The following is a 24,351-nucleotide window of genomic DNA, read 5'->3' on the forward strand; positions in this document are numbered from 1 at the left end:
CTAAAGCACATATGTGGGTATAATAATAGTTATTTAAAAGCTCAGTTAAATTCCTGCCAGCTCACTAAAACAGACATTCAGCCACGGCTTCGTCAAACATGTGCACACTTGTGTTATTTGACAGCAGCGTTATTATTCATCAAGACTGTCTGCTGTTCCCCTTTAGACTCTTTTGCAGGTGTTTATTTTATTTTATTTTGTTTTATTTTTATTTTTTAAGAGCAGACACCGAGTGACTAATTGGTGATTTATTTCCGATCGCAAACGAGTTCGTTCCACTAAAATCATTTTGTCACATTGTCCATGCATCACTGCCGTCAGGCTTTAGTAGTACAGTGTGCTCCTTATTGAGAGATACATTTCATTATCACCAGATTTTTTTCCCTACGTTTTTTTTCTAGTGGATTGTGATGGGAAATGAGGGGAAGGAAAGGATAGGTGTTGTGCACAAAAAGTTTTCTGCAGCACCCCAGACATGCAGATTGCATGGTGTACTATTTTAAGGAATTATATTCTTATTTAACCACCTGTATCTATGTTACTTACCCCCCCCCCCCCCCCCTTTTTTTCCCAAAGGGGCAGAAAACAGGCAGCAAAACACTAAGTAATCGGAAGTAAACACAACATCCACTTTATATGCAAGCCAAACCAATTGCATTGCAATTTAGAGCAATCACACTGACCAGTGCTACTATGGTAGCAACCCCCTAAATTCACCAGGACCCCCCTGCTAAACAGGCCATGTGCTGTCCCTTCAGTCCTAACTCATTTATTTTTTCACTTGCATCAACTAAAATGTAATTATTATGGCATACATTGAGAAACATGAACTAAAAGTTACACCTGATGAATTTGCAATATTTCCCAAAAGAATTGCTCCTTCATTTCTACAGCCTTCAACAAATCAATCAATAGAGATGGTTTTTCTCACTCACTGCTTGTCTACCCCCTTGGAAAAAAACACATTATTTACTGACCTTGTGATTTAGCAAGGGAGTATGTGCAATAAGTGCAGGACAAAGGGCGGTGCTGTGACTGTTACAGTGTGTTCCCTTGATGGGAAAGACTGTCCAGAGCTTTTGTTTAGCTCTAAATGTTCTCAGAAATCCGATCCCGAAGCTGTGATATTCAAAGATCGCATATACTGCTTTCCAGCACACATTCGCACAGCTAAATTCATTCACCCAAGGGAGTTGCCCACAATCATCTCCTGCTGGCTCTAGAATCAAGTGCCATGCACAAGTGCTGCTGAGGAAAAGAGGCGAGAACTGTTCCTTTTTCACTGCCCCCCCCATCTCCTACGTACCACCTGCACGCTTTCCAGAGTCCTTTTTTTTCATTATTATTTTATTTTGGTCCCTCTGACTTTTTGAAATGCTTCTGTTTATGCTTCCACCTGTTAACAAATGAGCCGTCTCACCAACGCTTGGTTCTCTTGACAGTTACATCGCAAACCAGAGCAGCTTCTCCTCCATCAGCGACAAAGACCTGCACTACTACAAGAATCTCAGGAACCTGTGAGTCTTTAATGGCTTATATTACCCGTGTACCCTTTGAGGTCTGTCTGCATTATTTTAAAGTGTTCTTGTCCAATGTTGGACCCAAACAATAGGCAGCATTTCTATGTACATTCTCTCCTCTTTTTTACTAGTCTTATTCATTTATTTCAGCCTTGTTGTGTTTATCACTGCATCACACAGTGTTTTGTCCAGTTCTGCACTTCTTTATCTTAATTTGCTTCTTTAAAAAAAAAAAAAAACTATAACCACTAGCAACCACTTTCTTCTACCCTGAAGATAAAATCTGTTAGGAAAACCTAATTTCTCAACCAGTATCCCATTTGCCAAGCAAATTAGCACAAAGCACATATCCACAGTGAGTGTGCTGTATGGTTTTCATTGTGGCTGGACTCATGGGAAAACAGCTATAAATGCAGGAAGTCTTAAATGCTGTGTTTAAGCTTCTATCTGAAACAAATGTCCCGTGTGTCTAAGACACGCTGCACAAACACTTACACTCTGTGCTGTGTTAATGTAATAGTGTGTGATCTGACTAGTCATACAACAATATTTTGTTATGATTCACACTTTTAATGACTAAACACTCAGCCCAAGTGATGCCACACCATCAGCTGCAGGAGATAACATCGCACCAAACGGCAATATTGTCTTACAGCCTCACCTTAACTGATAAAGGGCAAATACTTTATGCATCCCGTTATAGCATCGTTGTGTAATGCCTGTTGTGTATTAATATTAATTTTTTATGTACATAAAAGCATTTCTATTGGGGTACCATTTACACTATGCCCAGCGGATCCAGTGTATTAGCTTCGATTAGCTCTGATGGATGAAGTTTTTATTGGAGTTGTTTATATAAACGTCATTTTAACAGAAAGGGAGACTGATATAAGATTTTAATATGAAAAACAACCTTTGTTTGTCTCTGTCAGTTTGCATCACAGACATCCCTATATTGGACAGCCAATAACAGAAAGCGTGTCCTCTTTTAAATCTCTAAATGTTCATCATTTGATTAGTTCTTTGGACCTAAATTGTTCTACTTTCTAAAAAAAGTGTTGTGTTAATATATATATATATCCTGGTTGTGGTTTGTAGGTCATATAAGACAATAAGGAGAGCAGAATATGGGTTACCAGGTTCTTATTGCTGGCACATATCCTCGTCTTGCCTGGCTTGTGATGTGAGACAAATGTTCATGAAGATACTGATGATGTTCTTGCTTTTGTTTTGTGGCAGAACGGTGACCAACAGCAGGCTAACATATGTATCAAAGCTGGCCTTTCAGAACAACTTTAAACTGCAGTACTTGTGAGTAAAAAGTCATGCTGTTTATTCCTTCCCTTCGATTGAAAATGTGTACCTTTGCAACGCAATGTGAACAAGTCACACTGTGAAGAGAAAATTAATAAGTAAGAAGAAAAGCCAGTGAAGGCAGTGAGATTGATGAAAAACAAAGTCCGCTACAGGTTAACAAGATTTATAATTGATAGTCAAACCGTGATGCAGAGTCAATATAATTAAAGTTTAGTTTGATACTTATTATATTTAATTAATGCGACACTTAAGGTTAATTGTGACAGTCTGTGACAATGTGTGGGGAAAACTTTAAATGAGAAATATAATACAGGCTTATTAGTGTAGATAGAAGCAGACATGTGCTATTAGTCCTAACAACAATCCACTACTTTGCTTTGGTGCTACAAACACTGTCTTCTTCCCTAATGTTTGATTTAATTTCTAGGAATCTGAAAGATAACAACCTGTCATCCCTGTCCTGGAGGATATTCAAACACCTCAACATCTCTTATCTGTGAGTTCAGAGGAACCTTTGCTATCAGTCTTTCTATCCCTGTGTGTGTCTGTTGGTTTACCTCCTAGTTACTATGAGAGTCTTTAGATAAACACAAATACACACAGCAGCATCTGTAATAGCATCTTAGGTTTTTAATCTCATCAGTTCATAGTTCTATTTAGTCCGTAATTTTCCTCAAGCAAGAAAATGGTTTTTTTTAGAAGTTCTTGATTAAAGAGGAGCTGACTTTTTAGTTGCATTCAGAGTCCAGTCAGATCCTAATTTGAAACAGAGAGTCAGAAATAGTGACATAGTTGTTACGGGATAGTAATTCAACTACAAACTTAGGTTTATATTGGAACGCAACCGGTTGGTTGTATAGTAAGACAAAACCCTACAATAACTGAGTTGCCTGTTGCAATGAAACATGTCGCAGAGCAGTCAGTCTGTCTGTGTTTATAAATTACATGGAAGTTATCTTTAACCCTTTGGCAATCTGTCTGAGAGTGATTGCAGTGAGTCTGAGTCAGACTGTGATTGTTTGGAGACAAGTTGGCCCCCACCAGACAACCTGTCCAATCCCTTTGCAATCAAAAGTGTTCACCCAGGAGGTTGAGGTTGTATTTTATTCTTAGATTTATTTTCCCCGTTTCTATTTTTCCCCCGATTTAAAAGCTAAATAACAGCACAGAGAGCATGCAGAGATGTTAGTAGCAAAACCTTGTAATGTGACAAAAAAAGAAAAAAAAAACAAATCCCAGAAACACTTAACACTAGTGGTGTCGAACAGTTACAATTCCTCTCTTTCTTAAATCTTCCAAAATGTCTGTTACTCTTTCGTGCTTTGCTATGCTCTGCTTCTCACAGATCTTCAATGTGTGTGTGTGTGTGTGCTTCTAGGATCCTGTCTGGAAACCCTCTCCACTGCTCCTGTGAGAACATGTGGATCAAACTGTGGTTAGGAGAGGAAGCAGACATTCAGGAGCTACGCTGCATTGAGGACGGAGGAGCACGCAAACTGCTGTCCAGACTGACATTACCTAACTGTGGTAAGGGCGTGCGCACGCACACACACACACACACACACACACACACACACACACACACACACACACACACACACACACACACACACACACACACACACACACACACACACACACACACACAGGGTAAGGACCTGGAAAAAACATTCACAAGCTGTAGCAGAGTGTAAAGCGTTGAAGCACCTGGAGGAAAAAAAATCAATCCTAATAGTTTCCTGTGCAAATATTTTTCCAAGGGCTTGCTTATATTTTGTCGTGTTCTTATGTATTTTTCATATGTCTGACACATCTGTTTTTATGTGCACAGTTTGTATAAATGTGTATGTACACGTGTGCGGTATGAAACTTGATATTTGAAGACAAATGTGCTAAGTGTTTTGGCAATTCTCAGGAGGTGTGGGGGTTGAATGAATAGAGACACTGAAGCTTGCTGTTAACACCTAAGAGGATAACTGTACAAAGAGTACAATTCATGCACTGACTACAGCCTCTGCAGTAATCAGTAATATATACCTACTGGTATGTGAGTAGGACGGATGTGCTGCACGGACGGCATTGCACTTACATGGAGTGTCGCTTAGCCTGTATATTGTAATTTCCCAAGACACTGTGAAGTGCAGAAAGCTACAATGTCTTATGCATGAGCAAGCAAACAAATGACCAAATAAAAGCACGCACGCACACTTAGAGCCTCACTTTCACAGGGCTTGAACATGTTGTTTGCTCTCTGTTGTGTGTCACCAAAACGCCATCAGCGCTGCACAGACTGATTTATCTTTGTCCAGTTGGGATTTTTTCTCATGCGATGCACAGATTAGCTGCTAGATGGAGTAAAGTGAAATGACCGACACACAGGTTATGCATGTGTGTGCCGTTTGTGAGTGTGTGAGGGTTGTTTTGTCCTATAATACTAGGCGGGGTAGGCTTAGCCTTTCTGGACAGGTGTCCAGCCATCCGATCAAAAGTTACGAGTGTTCATCTTCCTGTTTGCTCTAAATTTCATACATTTATGATGTGCCATAGCGCTCTATTTCACTCCTCTGGTTAACCCAGCATGTTTAATGTGATGATAGGTTTTAAAAAATGGCTGCAAGTTCTGTTAAACCTGTCAGAGATTTCCTCTAATCAGAAGTTCATGTATTAAAATTTTAATTTGGGGAGGCTCTGACTCAGGAGGTAGAGGTCCAAGTCCTTCAGCCTGCAAGTCCAAGTATTCTTGAGCAATAAACCAACCCCCAAATTGGTCCTGATGTATCCACCGTAGGGTGAGTGCATCCATGATAGAAAACCCTTGGCTTGTAGCAAAAAGCTCTTCAAGTACCAGTCCATCTAACAATTAAATGTGCGTTAGATGGGTTCAGTATTCTTGTGTAGTTCTATAAAAGTACATGCTTGTATATTGTATCAATTAATGATCCCACAAGCATCAGTTCCTTTTGATAGATACATACCACTGCATGCTGGGAACATTGCACAAGAGCTGCAGTTTTGCACGACCCAGTTGTCTAACCATAATTTGGCCCTTATTAAACTCGCTCAAATCCAGGCGCCACAATGAAGAGGTAATCAGTGTTATTTGCTTCACCTGTCAGTGGTCAAAACGTTATGCCTGATCGGTGTATCCTTGTAGTAAAAAGGTCTATAAGTACCAGTCCATTTACCAATTAGATGCGTGTTATTTCCAGTATTCTTGTGTACTTCTGTGCATGCTTGTATGGTGTATCACTGAAAGCTCTGTCATTACATTGAATGTGCTAGATTAACCAAAGGAGAGAGAGAGAGAGAGAGAGAGAGCATCATGATGTATTGTACGGTACACGCTTGTATGCTTGTAGTAAAAAGGTCCATTTACCAATTAGATGTGTGCAATGTTTAACATTCTTGTGTACTTCTGGGGAAGCATTGTATTGAACGAGCAGGTGAACAACATGAAAACAAGGCTTTTATATTTATTATTATATTTATATGTACATGTGTAACCTGGGGGAGGAGATGTCTAATGAAGCTATTACATTATGTCTCAGTGAGCCGTCCCTATTGATTATTTTCCCTTTTGCTTTTACTACAGAAACTACGAGGGTATCGATTGTAGAAGTATTCGTCCTAAGTATTTTCACACACACGTACCCACAAAACAATCTGGCCTGCTTTTATTCTGGAGGTTTGCAGGGAGCCTGACGATGTGTGCGTGTGTGTATTAGCTGTGCTGCTATTTTAGAGAATAAACGCACAGATCTTGATCGTTGCCTGTAGAAACCATCATATGTCTGCTACGTATGTCAGTCGTACGTAGAGCTTACTTAGAGATTTTGTTTTGTGTTCCTTCCCTGTTCTTTTCCTCGCCACATGCAGAAAACAAAGAAACGTTAGTTTAGTCAGGATTTAGTTTATTGTGCGTATCGTTATCAGAGATCATACAAAACCTGCCAAATTTGTGCATCGCTTTGCCTAAGTTGCTCATCTATTCCTTCTTGCTGCTCACCTGCAACAGCAGCATGCTAGGACTATATGATGCTTTGTGTAATTCAGCACATAGATGACATCATTGACTCTGAAAGTTGCTGACTGTATGTACTGCAGTAAAATGAAGTGTTATAAAGACCATCTGCACTGTGTCCCATAGCACCGGTGACCTGCTGTCACGCAGCAGATTTCATTTCCTTTTCCACTGAATCATCATGTTTTGTTCTCTAGGAATAAAAAGACAAAACCCAACTTTTCTAGATTTATGGAAAGCTGCAATATTATAAGCAAACCCCACAAAGATGATCACATTTTAAAAGCAAGAAAAGACGCTTTCCACAGATTTAATCAAGAAACGTTTCTTTGACCTGCCAAGAAACACAGTTAATATTATAATAAAGAATTATGTCTTTACAGTCCTCCACATACAATTACTTACCACATAAGTGTAATGTCAGTTTAAGTACACTTCCAGGACAGGCTTCTACAAACCACAAGGCTTTTATGCTTATGGGAGTGTTTATGAAGCATGAATGTATAAATGTCAGCAGTTATTTGACACTTTATTCTTCCCTTCTTTATATCATCTGTATGAATTTTTCATGAATCATTCTATTTTGGACACTCTTCTGTTCATAAGATGTGTCAAATTACAGGTTGACCTGTCTCAGAGTCTGACCTGCTCTCATTCTCTGGATTTGTTGATTTTTTTTTCCAATCATGTGCACTGTATCTGTCTCAATCTGGCATTTAGAGCTTGAGTTTGACCAGAGTAAGCAAATAAAACTTGTTTTCGCCTTTCGGATGGGGAGTGCACCCCAGTTTATTTTAGTAATGTGGCATTATAAAGGAATTTTCATGTCAGACTTAAATTTATAAGAAAAAAATCATCAGTCAAATCCGCTTTATGAGCCTAATCATGTTTTGGGGTTTTGTTTTAGCATCTTTGTTGTTCACAGAGGAATCAATCTGGTGAAAAATAGCTCTGGGCAATCCGGACACTCAGGGCACAAACAATAAGTTAGCTTGCAGGAAGCTAACAATGTCATTGATAATTCCTATTGATCTGTCCCCTCTACCTTCCCTCCATTAGCAGAGGATATTTTTGGCATTAGCACAGTTACAGCAGGGCCTCTGGAGAGGTGGGCGGGGGACCCCCTGGCAGAGTGACATATGAGTAGGAGGACATGGTGGGGCAGGGGTGCCAAATAATGCCCCAGGGCTAACAGTGATACACCAAAAAAGACCTTTCAGTCTGGCCAAACTGCTAGCCCCGCGCTTCATGCTCATAGTTCTTCCTCTTTATTTGGCATTTTCCATCTGCCTGTCTGCTTTATGTAAAACCTTTCTGTCTGTGGGCCTGAACATTTCTGAGCGACATTATGAAGAAGGCACAAAGAGGAAATGCCCATCGATGCCCTCGGGCCGACACTGATCTCACAGGCGAGCCTCATACGATCCTCCGTCTGTGTTTCCCCATGGACTGTTTATGGTTGGAGCTCCGCCCCGAAAGGATTACAAACACAGAGCCTGTTCAATGTGCAAAATAAAAACATCAGCTGTGTCACTCAGCAAAAATGTTGGCAACGGCAGGTGTTTAACAGTCCCGCTGTTTCTTAATAACGGGGTAATTAAAACAAAATAAAAGAGCCATATTTAACTCTTTATAAAGTCTTTCATTTTGTGTCCTTCTCTCAGTTCCTTCTCCCTTTAATGCCACGCTTGTTAATGGTAAGAAGGGCAAGTTTAAGCTTTTTCCACCATCGCTCTTATAACACCTTTAGCTTCTGCTAAATGAATCAAATTCCATTAAAGTGAATAACTGAAACCAGCTGTCCTGAGCAAAGGGTGCTTTTTCCCGGCGCTGTAGAAATTATAGCAGATGTATTACCAGATTCCCGCTGGGCACATCACAGCACAGGTGCACTCTGCCTTCATCTGTGTCTCTCTCAGTTAGTCATTCCAGTCAAACACGCAAAATGACAGTCAGTTGTTGCCCTTAATCATCTATTTTTTTTGATTGCTGTTCAAAGAATTTTTGCCTCTGTCCCCGTCATTTCCTTTCTGACTTAATTGGCTTTACCATCCAATCTGTGCATAGGCTTTTGAATAGTTGTATAGTAGATAAAACTAAAATTCAGCAGCACAGGCAAACACAAAACAGACCAGATGGCTTCTGTAAGAGTTTGTGGACAGGAAATGCTAATTACATATGTGAACTTTCCTACATGTTAAATAGTGAGGAATAAAGCAAGACACAAAAGATTTAGTAAGTATATTATGTCAGTAAAGCAGTTGGGAGGCACAACACAAAAACACATGACAGATGAGGCAGATTGTTGTATTTGTAGCTTGTAACCTTGTTTTATGAGGTAGCTGAAGTTAAAGTAACAGGCCTGAGAAGTTCAGCTTAATTCAGTTAAATTGTATTTATCTTTATAATGTAAGATAAAGACTCTACAATAAAACAGAGAAAACCACAACAATCAACAACCGCTTGTGAGCAAACTTGGCACTTGGCAACAGTGGCAAGGAAAAACTTCCTTTTAACAGGAAGAAATCTTCAGCAGAACCAAGCTAGGGGCAACCATCTGCCACGGCCACTTAGGTTAAGGGGAAAAAAAGAAAACAGAGGGAAACAAGAACCACTCAGTGCATTGTGGGAAGCCCTCTGCTGTCTAGGCCTGTTGTATCGTATCTTAGAGAAGGCTCAGGGTCACCTGATTCAGCCCTAAATAAATACTCGAATTTTAAGCCTAATTTTAAAAGTAGAGATGGTGTCTGTCTCCCAAATCCAAACTGGAATCTGGTTCCACAGAAGACGGGCCTGAAAGCTGAAGGCTCTGCCTCCCATCCTACTTTAAACAGGAACCACAAGTAAATCTGCAGTCTGAGAGCAAAGAGCTCTAATGGGGTGATGTGGTACTATGAGGCCTTTAAGATAAGATGCAGCCTGATTATTCAAGACCTTGTATGTGAGGAGACGAATTTTAAGTTTGATTCTGGATTTAACAGGGAGGCAATGAAGAGATACAAATATAGGAGAAACGTGCTCTCTTTCTAGTCCCTGTCAGGACTCTTGCTGCAGCATTTTGGATCAACTGAGTTCTTTTCAGGGAGTTTTCAGGACATCCTGATAATAATGAATTACAGTAGTCCAGCCAAGAAGTAATAATGCATGAATTACATTTTCAGCATTACTCTGAGACAGGATATTTCTAATTTTAGAGATATTGAGCATATGCAAGAAAGCAGTCCTACATATATGTCCTGGTCTAAAACGACTGCAAGAGTCCTCACAGAGTTACTGGAGGCCAAGGTAATGCCATCCAGAGTAAGCATCTGGTTAGACATCATGTTTCTAACATTTTTAAGGGTCAAAGCACTATAACTGCAGCTTTATCTTAATTAAGAAGCAGGAACATAGAGGTCATCCAGGCCTTAATGTCTTAAGACATCTCCTGCTTTCCTTCTAAGGACATACTGCTGTCATTTTGAAGTTTTCATAACTGAAGGATTCAAGAGAGATTAAGAAGGACAGTTTGTGGGAAAGAGGACAGGCGGTCAAAACAATTCAATAAACAATCTTTATTAAAAATGGAAGAAAGTAAGTTCTAAGATTTTGAAATGAGCCAGAAGGATGTCTTTTTGCATAGCTTAACCCTTTTAATGTGGAAAGGAATTACAGCCATTTACATTTCAGTGATTGTGTCTCGTTCCCAAACAGAAGACTGTGTAGAGAGAATCTTTCTCAAAGCTAAGATGACTTTTCAACGCTATTTAACCCAAACCGCAACTTAGCCTTAATTTAATTGCCATAAAAATATTTCCCTAAGAATAGTGACTGCTTTGCATTTTAATGCACAGCATTTATGGTGTGAAAAAATGCATATAAAAGCTTTAAACCTTTCAGAAAGACAGTAGGACCCCTAAAAGTCTGAACCTAATCAAACAGTGCTCAAAACGGGAACAACAACTTTAAACACTGAAAACTGAGACATATAGAACATAAATCTGATTCTCCTGGTTTAAAGTTGTGTTTTCATTCTCAGTTAGATATTTTATTCTTTACACTACTGCAATTTTCTTCCTTCCTGGCAGAGAGAGCTTTTACCATAACAGAGGAAGCAGACTATGTTTGCAGGTGGTACGTGTCTAAGTAGCATCCACGTGAAATACAGGACCTGTGGTTTCCCAGCAGAACATCGCCAAGAGCATAGCACTGCCTCTGTTGGCTTGAGTTCTTTCGATAGCGTATCCTGCTGTCATTTCTCCTCCAGGAAGATGATGTGCACACAACCCGATGTCCATGTGAAAATAAAAGAAAATGTGATTTGTCGACTCAGATGCTCGGATGCTCGATGTAGATGTATTCAGTAGTGGATATATGGGTCAGCATGTCTACTCTCAGCGTTCTGCAGCAAGCTGTGATGCACTGTGTTCTGACACCTTTATATCAAAGGCAGCATTAAGGTTTTTAGCCACACACAGGCTAAGCATAATGACGTTGTGACCATGTCTTTGCTGCCAGTTCACCAGTCGTCCTTCCTTGGACCCATTTGGCCAAGAACACTGAGGACAATAATTTAAATGTGGCCTAATTAAAATAAAAAAAAAGTGTAGAGAGATTCAAAACTTTCGAATGATCTGATGCTGGAGTTAAGTGTCAGCCTGATTGACTGTAATCTCAGACAAGAGATCAGCAATCATTAACACATCATCCTCCTCCCTTTGTCTCTGCATCATTTGTGAATCCTTCACAGTGCATGAACAGCAGAACATTGACAGGTAAACTTATGGACAGACTTTGTGTTGCGTGCCTCAGTGCTTTCCTCACCTCTCTCTGCTATACATTTTGTCAGAAAACTCTCTTTCTGCCTCTGCATTGCCTCAAAAAACACATCATTATGATGGAGCAGAAGGAAGGTTACATAATAAATGCTAACATTTCTCTGAACATCAATACAAATGTGCCTATTGTGGCCTGTAGCAAAAGCTAGCAACAATGACACTGAGTAATGCTGTCGCTGATGCCGTACTTGTAATTCATCACCCATTCATTGAACATAATCCTGGAAAATGAATGCAATATGGATTCCAGGTGTCAAGGAGTGTCAAGAGCTAGTATATGCATAGGTGCATCCAGGGGTCATTTGTGAAGTTTTCCCCACTTCTCTACCTGAGAGGTTGTCGTTTACAGAAAAGAAAGCTCTTTTGTGACACTAAAATATAGTCTTTAAGCAACGTTTACCAGAGCAATATCACAGTTTCTACTTAAATTGATCATTCTTGCTTATTCCAGTGCAACCTAGTAGTCAAATGACGATGCACAGTATCAGATGCAATGAACTTTGCCTCTTAACTTTTACGAGATTCAGTCTGAATTAGTGGTAAAGCGATGCATTTTCTTTTTATCTGACCCGTCTGACGTGGGCTTTGTGACCCTTGGCTTAAAAGTCAGATGTGCGATCCAGTTATTCAATTCAGAGTCATGGAAAGGTTGGAGACAGTCCCAGCTGTCACAGGGTAAGAGCCAGGTTACACCCTGGACAGATGTAATCTGTTGCAGGGTTAACACAGAGAGACAGACAGCCATTCACACTCACACCTACAGTCAATCTAGATTGATCTAATTAACCTAATCCCATGCATATCTCCATACAGAGCTCCAAGATTAGAAAAAATTTTTTTGTTGTGGAATCTTTAGACATAATTAATATTCAGTAATTTCCAAAAGACCAATCTTGATGGTACAACCAAGTTATTTCCAGGGTTTTATGTGTCAATATAAGATTAATATAAAACAAGGACAGAAGGACATAGATGCTACCACTTGGATGCATGTCAGAGACGGAATAACTCTGACAGCCTGAGTGGATGAGTGAATAATGAGCTGCTTTCCAAATAAAACACCTCTATACAAGTGTGAAGGCTACAGCAGTGTGGAAAAGACAAAAGAAAAAAAATATTCAGCTGACCTTTTAGTACAAATCTAAACCCTGTTGTTACAGTGAGCATGTGAACTTCAAGTACAGACAAGTGAGAAATTAAAAGCAGCACCTGAATGTGGAACACGGAAAACCATTGCAGTTCCAGATGCTTCTGTTGAGAGGTCAAGGGGTTTCATGAGTCCAAGATGATGTGAATCAAATCCCATGGACACCAGCATCAGTTTTGAGCCCAGCTAAGGATCCATGGGATATCATGTTTCAGCACTGCACTGTATTTATTTGAAAAATATCATCAAATCACAAATTGAGGCAATATAAGTACAGTAATCTATTTATATTTCTACTCATAATAGAAGAATACTTGAAAATTCTGCAATGCATGACAGGAAATAACCTTAAAAATAAGAAGAAAACAAGCAGTTCGACCACTCAGATTTTTGTGCTTTTTAACCTTTATTCTTCCTTCGCTCTTATTGCATGTCGTCTTTATTTGTTTAAACGTATGTTTTGGAAAACATTAGCTTAAACGGTGAGTCAAAATTGGCCATGGTTTGAGTGATTTGAGTGTGAGTGTGAATGGTTTTCTGTCTTTGTGTCACAGACTGTCACAATGTAAATGTCTACATCTCTCACAAGAAAACAGACCTACATCAATAACCACCGCAAAGTTCAGCCATGCCTTCACAAAAGATATGGCTCAACACTACTAACAGAAACATAGCTGGGATTTTTTAGTCAAAAGGCTGAATGAAAAACCATTTAGCTAGTGTCTAACTCTCTTGCATGAATATAAATGTCGTGCATCCCTTGCAGACACCCGACTGCCAGAATTTCCTCACAAGTGGCTGCAGGTGAACTATAGCGCAGGCTCAGCGCTGATACACGACACAGTTCCGTATAATTGCTGGTGTTGTCACAATTGCAGGGCGATCTACCGTCCATAATTACAATAAAACCCTTTTCAATCCCACTTGTTGATTCTGAAAACATCTAAGCAGCTAAAGATTCAGGATCACACACTGGCATGGATGATTTAACTACCATAATTGAACATGAGGTCATAACGATCCTGCTGCACTTACATCAAAATCACGGTGGTTTGCAGAGGTTTTATGCTAATTTGTTGGCTTCAGTGGGAGATGTGTGTGTGTGTGTGTGTGTGTGTGTGTAATGTGCAGCCTGCAGATGGCTGTAGTGGCAGTAGAAAGCTGATTTACTGAGAGCCTGTTAAGATATGTCGTTCTGATATAGTAGCTGGGCTGCCACCAGTGAAATGACTGGTTTTTACGGCGTCTCACAGTGATTGAGTGGGTTGCCGTAGTGATAAGTGGGTTGCCCTGGTGATAAGCATTCTGCCGACGGACAGAAGAGGTTGGAAACGGGTGGGGAGAGGATGGGGTTTGATAAGAAATCTGTCCAGTTTTTATCTGCAGTAGCTGTCGACACTCTTCTCTTCTCTTCAATGATGTTATTGGACAGGGGACAAAAGTGGCAAGACTCTGATTGAGTCTGATTGGTCATGCTCAGGTCACATCCTGGTCACCTATGTAGACACACACACACAAACATATATGCACACACACACAGTCACCAGTGTCTTTGCTTTGACAGGGGCTTTAGACTGTGTCCAATCAATTTAGTAGTTGGGCTGCTGAAGACATGCACTAGTAATCAGTGTAACCATCACTGTGTTTGAACTCTGTCTCTTTGTCTGACTGTTTGATTGGGGTGAGTGTGCTTAAATGAAAGTGAGAGAAAGAGAGCAGGAGATTGAATTCGAGCTCTTTTTTTGTGTGTCCCTGTGGTTGCGTGTGTGTGTTTGCCTGCTCTTGTCTTGTTGTCGAGGTTCTTACGTGATTTGTATTTCAACTGAGAAGAAAAAAAACAGCGGCCTTAAACAGGCCTTAAATCCTAAGTTTGCTTCCTTTCCTACCACTTCCTGTCCTGTCCTCTCGCCATCTCTAAACTTTACGTTCTCCTCACTCTTCTCTCCTCCTTTCTGCCCCCTTGCTGTATGCAGAGGTTCCCACGGCAACGTTAACCCCATCCAATTTGACCAAAATGGAGGGAGAGAATATGGAGCTGTTGTGTACGACCTCTGGTGTCCCATCTCCTGAGCTGTTCTGGGATATGATACGTGTCGCCTACTATGAGGTTAGGAGACACACACACACAGACACACAGTGTACCAGCACTGCTGTCCTACTGTTACAGAAATTACGATATTGTGCTCTATGAGCTTTACATTTCAGCATTTCAGTATTCAGACCATTTGTTGCTATGATACTGTTATTTTAATGTTCCTACTCTGATTTCCAATAAATGGCTTATTACCATTAATTATAACTGCATTTTGGTTGCTTGTGTGTGTTGAAGACTTCATCTCTTGCAATCCCCCAAAGTCAGGGAACAGGTTCCGTGAAAATGTAAAGACAGACTCCAGCCAGGCATTTTTGCCCACATGGCTGCCCATTACTAGCTACCTCACAAGTCTACAACAATCAAAGTCTTACATGTAAAAGATTGTAGTAGCTTGCCGTTAGAATTTCTTCCCCCAAAGACAAAAGCATGTACTCTGATTGATCCCCTGCTGAATTTGTAAGCTTGCTCACTTACAAAGAAATGAACAGTCTCTAATCTTTCTGTTAGTTTCATTTTAATGGAGAGAGACAGAATATCAAAACAAAACAAATTACTAAAAAAGTTTGACATGATTTGCATGTCCATGAGGGAAATAAGTATTTGATTTCCTCACAACACCAGAAGAAGGGTTTGGCTACCACAGACCGGCTGTGTCATCATAAAAACAATTAGCAATTTAGAGTATATTACTGTCAACACATACTTTTCCCTCTTGTTTAAAGTGCTATGAATGACATAACCCAGCGTTTCTAGTGTTTTATGCACATATCATGAACATTTAACAGCTTGAGCGTTATCGAGGTCCACTCTGATTTAAAAGTCAATTTTTACTTAATGTGGCTCTTGGACCTCTTAACATCACGATCTGACTTTGAAGACATTGTCTTCTACTAAGCAATCAGTTTTTGTTTGTGCGGCTGCTCTTTTCTCATGCAGATAGCGACATCGGGCCAGACTTCCAAGCTGCAACTGTTTAACCTGTCTTCCACGGATCACAACAGCAAGATCAGCTGCACAGCTGAAAACATTGTAGGAGACAAAGAGTCCTCTGTGGTGCTGAATATACTATGTAAGTTTATCCTCTGGCAAACTGCCCCAATTTAGTGAAGATTAATTTGTCAAAGCATCCCTCGATGCAGCGTAGTCTTTAAATCAGAGAATTAAAAGCTTGAGAAGACAACGGTTCTTCTCATCTTTTAATCTGTGTTCTTGCACGCTTCGCTAGTTTTTACCTTTGCCTTATCTTAGTTCTGTCTTCTGTTTGAATTTCACACTGTTGCTCTTAAACTCTCTTTTCTCTCCGCTGCATCAGTTCCTCCCAAAATCACAAAGCTGAGTGACGCAATTCCAGATCATCATTGGTGTATTCCCTTCAGCGTGACAGGTACAAGAGATGTCCACATGATTGTATTTAGTCATATTCTGATGTTTGATTTTTGTGATTTCACAAGGTCCCAACATAAAAAGACTTTCCCTAAGTCACACCAGTACCTGCGTAAATAGGGTAATGACATCTTTTTAAATAATGAAAACTAGTTAACGTTACTGGTTCTTTTGTATTGTTTTCACTACCTCTCTTTAGGAAACCCTAAGCCAACTTTCAAGTGGTCACAGAATGGTAAGCCAGTGAAGGAGGGGCAGTACATCTTCACCAGGATCCACGACTACGCTGAGAGAGAGTACCATGGCTGCTTGCAGTTGGACAGCCCTACACACATCAACAATGGGCGTTACAAACTAGAGGTTGCAAACCCCTATGGCACAGACGAAAAAGAAGTTGATGCTCATTTCATGCACATGCCTTCCGATGGTAAGATACAACATTATTGGATGTTTTATTTTCTGTTTCTACACCACTATCATCATGATGTCTGATCTGGTTATTAAAAAATTATCAGCAAGTTCATTTTTACTATTTTTTTCAAGAACATATGATATACCACTTCTTTTTTAACTAAATTATTAATTGAGGAAAAATATTCTTCATAATTAATAATCACAAGAACTAGACTATGCAATTTCTGGAGAAACAGTAGAGTGATTAATGCTACTGCTGGACTTGCTATGTTGTTAAGAAGTTGAAGCTAAGTAGACTGCCCCAAAATACTTTTGATAGTTTAAACTCTGGCACCTGAAACCATTCTGATAAATTCATGTCTAGCTAAGTTTTATTTGAAATATATTATTTATTTTTAACATCCTGTTAATTTTGTAATTTTACTTTGAAAATCTCACATTATTAAAGCATCTTGACAATGTCCAATACACAACTGGAGGCTCTGATTTTGATGAACTCTGATGAATTCTTTTGAAAATCAGACAGCTTTGGTCAACCGAATAGCTTTCTGTATTTAATTAATGGCTTTTATCTTGAAAGATCTACATGTTTTAAAGCTTACTGGTCTTCCATTAACAAGCTGGAGGATTTTGTTTTGAAAATCTTACAGCAACACAGTCGCTGTTGTTAGCTGCTGGTGGGGTTTTTGGACTATTTTGTGTTTTTCATGTGTGCATATGAAAAAGAGGCAGACAGGAGAAGCTTTGACACTGAGTAACACCGTAACATATGTAAAGCCATGACTCCGTATCTGTATGGCTATGGAGACAAACAGTCAGGAACACTGACAGACAAATAAATAAATTGTATGTAAATTTATTGAGCGGCCCCAAAAGTTATATATATATTTTTTTCTTTTTGTTTTACTTGTGTAGACCCGGAAAAAGACGTATTTTCAGCTTTTCTCAAAAAGTCCTAGATCAAAATATAATGGATCTGTTTTCGCCAGAAAGATGACACTGTTCTCATTAAGATGCCTCCAGGTCAAAGAGTGCAGATCAACTGGCATTGAGAAAAACACTGTTTGAAAAAGGAGAAATGTTCCTACTTTGTAGTCATGCAATGATGTCTGTAAACTGAAAACCATGAGCCTAGCAATAGGTTAGAGTTAAAAATTTCAGAAGAATATTTTTCCTTTCCCTGTCTGACAGTTAATTAATGTACAGGGTGGGCCATTTCTATGGATACACCGTAATAAAATGGGAATGGTTGGTGATACTTAAGTCCTGTTTGTGGCACATTAGTATATGTGAGGGAGCAAACTCCTCAAGATGGGTGGTGACCATGGTGGCCATTTAGAAGTCGGCCATCTTGGATACAACTTTTGTTTTTTCCATAGGAAGAGGGCCATGTGACACATCAAACTTATTGGTAATGTCACAAGAAAAACAATGGTGTGCTTGGTTTCAACGTAACTTTATTCTTTCATGAGTTATTTACAAGTTTCTCTTTGTTCACAGCCATTGAAAAGTCGAAGAGGTTAACACGTGAGGAGCGGATCGAAATTGTGTTGATATCTGGTGAACGCAGTAACCGGGTCATTGCAGCAGATTTCAATGCAAGACACCCTACGAGACCACCCATCTCCCATGCTACAGTTAGCAAACTGCTTGCTAAGTTTCGTGAAACTGGTTCAGTGTTTTATTTGCCAAAATGTGGATGCAAGAAAACTGTCACTAATGAAGAAACATCAGTGGCTGTCCTAGCTTCATTCAGCAAGAGCCCACAGCGTAGCACTCGCCGCATGTCACTGGATATTAGCTACTCACAAATGGCACCCTTACAAACTCCAGCTACTGCAGCATCTCAACGAGGATGACCCAGATCGGCGCACAGAATTTGCAGAATGGGCAAACCAAAAATTGGAACAGGACCCTAGGTTCACGCAGAAGATTTTGTTCAGTGATGAGGCAAACTTTTATGTGAATGGTGAAGTTAACAAACAAAATGTTAAGAGATATATTCTAAAACACTTCTTCAGCAGAGAATCAGAGAGGAGAAACACACAGATTTTCTTGCTAGCAAGGGCAATCACCAGAACTCACACACCAAGAGTGAGGCTCAGAGACTAAGCACTGAGGACTGCCCTGGTCTTTTATTTATACACTCCAGTGAGCGTTTGTTCCATACATTGAAATGTGGAGGTGTACGTGTGTGTGTGTGTGTGTGTGTGTGTGTGTGTGTGTCAGAGTGTGACCCCATAAAGGACTTCCCTAAACCTGCTGGACTGGAAGTCCAGCAGTTCATCTAAACAAAAGGCACTTAGACTAAAACATGTATAGCTACGTTAATCCTACCGTAAAACAATAAGACAAGGTACGACCTCTCCCATACTCCTAGGATGTGGGGGTGAACGCCAGAACACCCTGGGATGTTACAGACCTCCTAGGATGAGACATTCTTTCAATATGCCATCAACTATATACTTCTAAACACAAATGATTTCATACAGTATTCTACCATATGCAAACTTATATCATTAAAAGATTATACTGACTACTAAGTACAATTTTCCATTGACACAAAACCACCGCTATTGGTCTGACACTAACCCACATTGGATGGATCCCTCCAAGACTGTTGGAACAACAAAAGTGATGGTTTGGTGTCGTATATGGGGTACAACGATAGTGGGTCCATTCTTCAGCAATGGAAACCTCAAGGCCCCTGGATATTTGAAATTGCTACATGATGATGTGTTTCCCTCTTTATGCACTGAAGCTGGCACGTTCCCTGAGTTTTTCCAGCAAGATGGTGCACCACCACATTATGGGTGCCAGGTCCGAGCATTCCTAGATGGACAGTTTCCTGGAAAGTGGATTGGTCGTCGTGGGCCACTTGAATGGCCCCCAAGGTCTCCCGGTCTGACCCCCTTAGACTTTTATCTTTGGGGTCATCTGAAGGCAATTGTCTATGGTGTGAAGATACGAGATGTGCAGAACCTGAAACTACAGATACTGGATGCCTGTGCTGGCATTTCTCCTGCGGTGTTGATATCAGTGTGTGAAGAGTGGGAGAAGAGGGTTGCATTGACAACCCAACACAATGGACAGCACATTGAACACATTTTATAAGTGGTCAGAAACTTGTAAATAACTCATGAAAGCATAAAGTTACGTTGAAACCAAGCACACCATTGTTTTTCTTGTGACATTACCAATAAGTTTGATGTGTCACATGGCCCTCTTCCTATGGAAAAAACAAAAGTTGTATCCAAGATGGCCGACTTCTAAATGGCCACCATGGTCACCACCCATCTTGAGGAGTTTGCCCCCTCACATATACTAATGTGCCACAAACAGGACTTTAATATCACCAACCATTCCCATTTTATTACGGTGTATCCATATAAATGGCCCACCCTGTACTCTAGTACGACACATTCCACCCACTGAGATGAATGTGTTTTTTGTGCATTAATTGTAATAGTTTGGAAGAAAATCAACGAGAAGAGTGGATAAATGAGCTGCTTATTTGGTCTTTGAACTATAATTCTGTGACAAATGGTGCAGGACTAGTTGGGTGCAAAACTTTTTTGTCCCTTTGCACCATAAATGGGATTTTTTCCTTTACGACAATCCCACCAAATACTGCATTTTGGCATTTTTAAGTACTGTATTTGAAGCAGCGTCCAAACTTTCTAGTCTGTTTAGCCCGTACTGAATATTTTTAATTTGATCATTTTATAGCCCTTTAATCTCAAGGCAAAACCTAAGAAATCGCCCCTTTTACAGCTATTTTTGCCGTTACAGATACTTTTAAATTCTTTCCTATCTTTGTACAATTACAATCAAATATTTCTGTTTAGTATATAGGAAATGCATTTAATTATTACCACAAATAGACTCTTTCATATACTTCTCAGTCGCCATCCTGATTCATCATGACTCTGTTTCACACTTTAAATATTGCTGCAGACTGTGTATATTTTGCCATCTGGGTTATGCGCATCGATTTATAATGAGGGGTAGTTGCTGGCATGAAATCAGATAAAGGAATGGCAAACTGGCAGTGTTCTGTTTTAAATCTGCCTTTATTGATAGCAAAGGTGGAGCTGCTGAAAGAAAAAAAATCTTGCTGATGCTTTTATGTTATACTAGACTATATATGTACAGGTATAGCTACATACAGTGAAATAGTTTGTGTTGATGCACAAAGTTGGCTTTGTGAAACAAATGTCATCAATGTAAATGCTCTTTTTTTTTTTTTTTGCAGCAACAGATCCGGAGCCTTACTATTATGGTAAGTGAGTATGTTTTGTCTTTTTTAAGTGCAAAATTCTTAAAAGAGGCACATCTAGTTTCTGTTTACAGGCACTGTTTTTAGATGTTTAACATCAGCATCGTGTAGGGGTTAAAGTGGGATTTGGCAGGTGGGGGTACTCAAGGTTCAAGTGTATTAGGGCAGTGAGGGAACAACTATATTCTACAATATGTAGGCCCACATTATATTTGCCACTATGGCTGCTTTTCCAACCCCCAGCCAGTAGAAAGCTGCAATTTGGCAACTGTTACTAATGAACACGAAAAGCTTAAATAAGCTTAAATTAAAATCAGTGACACTGTCTACTTAGCAGCCGCGCATAGATTTACTGTTATTTTGAAGCATTATCTAAATTATCTTTCATTTCAAACATCAACAGGACAAAAACTTACAGGCACGTACAAAATATTTAGTAAAATCTGATACAGATCTGTTCAAACTTTGCATGCAGTTCTAATTCGACCACTATCTAAATATCTTTTAAATTTCAATTCAGAATTAAAGGGCTTATCTCTCTTTTATAATGTTTCTGGAGATACGAGGACCCATCGAGCATTGAGCCAGGACACCACAGTCTGCACTTTACAACTCCAACATAGTTCATCACTGACCCACAATACAGACTGCACGTGTATACACTTTGGATAACATGAATTAATATCAATTACCGGTTAATTTACTTTCAAAAACATTTTATGATGTGAAACATCTAGTCAACTTTAGAAACTTGTTATATAGCGATCCAATCTGATTACCAAGCTGTAAACTGAACTAGAACATTACGTGTAAGCTTGAAATTTCTACCTTTATTAGAGCATTTTTCTCAAGTCTTCCCTCTGTTCTCCATCTCACAGAGTAAAATGATCATGCATTAGTATTTTTTCTTCCCTGGGAAACACAGTCACTCTGCCCTCAGCTAGCAGACAAATTATGTGTCAAACTGCAAAGAAACTGTTTTCGTGTCATACATATTGAGCTGTTTGAAATGCTGAATTTTCAAGTACTCTCCACTTCAAAAAAGTTACTCCGATTACGCTCACTGCACTTCTGTAGCACTAGCTAGATGAAGCATCTTAAGCACAGCTTTGCATCTGAACTGTAGTGACTTAACTGTCTCTGCAGCCCATAAAGACTGAAATCACTTAAAAATATTGTGTATTAAACTGCCAACCTGATTTAATTACTCATTAACTGAAAGTGCCGGAAAGTTCAGGCTCACTTTTACAACTGGTGTCGTCAACAAACACAAATTACATTTCAGCAATCTTACTCTCACGAACTCTTTTGTTTTTCTTAAGATGTTGAGAGGTTACGTACGCGTACGACCCTGCAGCTAGAACGTGTGCATGTTTAGCACGTGCTGTTTGCACGTCGTGTTTGTGTAATGACTATGTTTTTGAAACAAGCTCAGAAAACAGAGTGCTTGTCTTACAGTTGAAATATGTTTGAGAACTAATTTGTTTCTGTCTGTGTCTTTCTCCAATACGCCCTCCAACCAGCAGATCAAACCACAGGTACAGCCATATCTTTTAGTTGCTCACTCTTATCCACAAGTAACACAGACAATGAATTATTTACGGTAGTTTTGTTTTGTATTTTTGCACATCTGCCACTAGATTTGAAAGACAGAAAAAAACTGCAAAAACAAAAAAAAAGCACCCATCAGTTTGTGATATACGCTCAGGTAGCATGTTGATTACGTTAACTTTACGTCTACAAGTTGTTGAGTTTGTATAAAGTCAGTAATTAAGTAAAACGCCAGATGCTTTGGTTACTTGGACAAGTGATTTGAGCTTAATTGTTTGTAATGTTAAGGTAAGTTTCTCTATTTCAACAAAAAAAAAAAAGGCTTTGAGGAAGAGGTCAGATCAATATGACCGGTGTAAACCACCTTGGATGATGAGGCTGTGAAGTTCTCTTAATCTAACCTTATGAAAATCTGACCTCCTGTTGGAGCAGCTTCCACATGGTGGGATACTTCTGTATAATGATACTCTTGGTCTGCTTTTTGAAAAGCATAGATGAGTTTACATACCTGAGGTCAACCATCAACCCTCCAGTCGGTGGAGAATAATGTCAGGGATGATTCCTGACAGAAGGATAGCAGAAAGAGTGAATGGGAAGTTTCACAAGATGTTAGTGAGACCTTCTGTGATGTACGGTTTGGAGACTCTGGCACTGACAAAAAAGACAGAAGGCCGACCTGGAGGTGCCAAAGTTAAAGATGTTAAGATTTTCATGGGGAGTGACCAGAATAGACATGAGAATAAATGGTTTAGACATGTGTAGAGGATGTATAGAGGATATATTGGACAAAAGATGTTGAAGATGGAGCCCCCAGGAAGGAGGAAGACCTCATGTAATGAAGAAGCACATGTGGAGGGTTGGTGTGACAGAAGAGGATGGTAAGGGCTAGGATGAGATGGAGGCAGATCATCTGGTGTAGCAACCTCTAAAGTGAGAAGCTGAAAAAAGAACAAAATGTAATATTTTAGCTTATTTTGTTAGAAACAGATAAACAATTTTATGCTTCAGATGAACAGTAAATCTTATTGTGTTAGTTGAAACCATATCTTTGTTTGACAGTGAGTAAAAAACACTCCTTTACTTGTCCTTAAATCACAGCTTGAGTTTCTCTTCCTCTCTATCTCTTGCATCAATAGACACCCCTCCTCCGAATCAACACGAGGACAGAGTCGCTGTAAGTCACTTCTATTTTCCTGCAGCTCTACGGTTTTGCTGTTTGCCACTGCAAGTTATTTATGGTTTGTGCTTGTTTCTCTTTCATTTATTTGTGTTTCCTGTCTAGAAACACCTGAGCTGGCTCTATTTTTATGTAATGCGTAATTGAATAAACCCAACACATTGAAGATAAAGCAGTCCTTAAGAAAATCTGCCTTTCTTGAGCAGTGATATAAACAGCCTGTGGCCTATACCTTTTGTTGTGGTGGGTTTGGCATTTGGCTTTGTGTAGCTGTCAGTGTGTTTGCTCACCTCTCGGGAGATTTATAACCCCGATTTCTCATTGTACAGGTGTACGTGGTGGTGGGCATCGCTGCTGTAGCCTTCACTGGTTTCCTTGTAATGTTGATTATTCTCAAGTTTGGAGGAAACTCCAAGTTTGGCATCAAAGGTAAGACTTCTTGCTCTAATCTTGAGTTGTGGTCTGTGGGAGAATGAACCGGTGATTTTAGTTTGACGTGGACGGCTTCATGGATACATGAAAACATTAAAGCCTGTTATTAATTAGAGGGAGAGAAACTATGTTATGTGGTCAAAGATATTTCACTGTATGAATTAACCAAAGAACAACAACAGTATACTGTTGTTGTTC

The 24,351-nt window shown here is 39.6% G+C and overlaps 1 protein-coding gene across 1 annotated transcript in view; it reads left to right on the plus strand.

Moving 5' to 3' along the window:
• The window catches only part of ntrk2a (neurotrophic tyrosine kinase, receptor, type 2a), a 113,584-nt gene that overhangs the window by 2,477 nt on the left and 86,756 nt on the right, over positions 1 to 24,351 (plus strand). The window contains exons 2-13 of the mRNA XM_026188601.1: positions 1,443 to 1,517; positions 2,760 to 2,831; positions 3,265 to 3,333; positions 4,216 to 4,364; positions 14,796 to 14,929; positions 15,854 to 15,986; positions 16,230 to 16,301; positions 16,500 to 16,727; positions 20,970 to 20,996; positions 22,517 to 22,531; positions 23,681 to 23,718; positions 24,051 to 24,150. Coding sequence (XP_026044386.1) covers positions 1,443 to 1,517; positions 2,760 to 2,831; positions 3,265 to 3,333; positions 4,216 to 4,364; positions 14,796 to 14,929; positions 15,854 to 15,986; positions 16,230 to 16,301; positions 16,500 to 16,727; positions 20,970 to 20,996; positions 22,517 to 22,531; positions 23,681 to 23,718; positions 24,051 to 24,150 — 1,112 coding nt within the window. The remainder of the gene's footprint in view (positions 1 to 1,442; positions 1,518 to 2,759; positions 2,832 to 3,264; positions 3,334 to 4,215; positions 4,365 to 14,795; positions 14,930 to 15,853; positions 15,987 to 16,229; positions 16,302 to 16,499; positions 16,728 to 20,969; positions 20,997 to 22,516; positions 22,532 to 23,680; positions 23,719 to 24,050; positions 24,151 to 24,351) is intronic.

The sequence above is a fragment of the Astatotilapia calliptera genome, chromosome 12, assembly GCF_900246225.1.
Source record: "Astatotilapia calliptera chromosome 12, fAstCal1.2, whole genome shotgun sequence".
In the NCBI taxonomy this organism is placed as follows: domain Eukaryota; kingdom Metazoa; phylum Chordata; class Actinopteri; order Cichliformes; family Cichlidae; genus Astatotilapia; species Astatotilapia calliptera.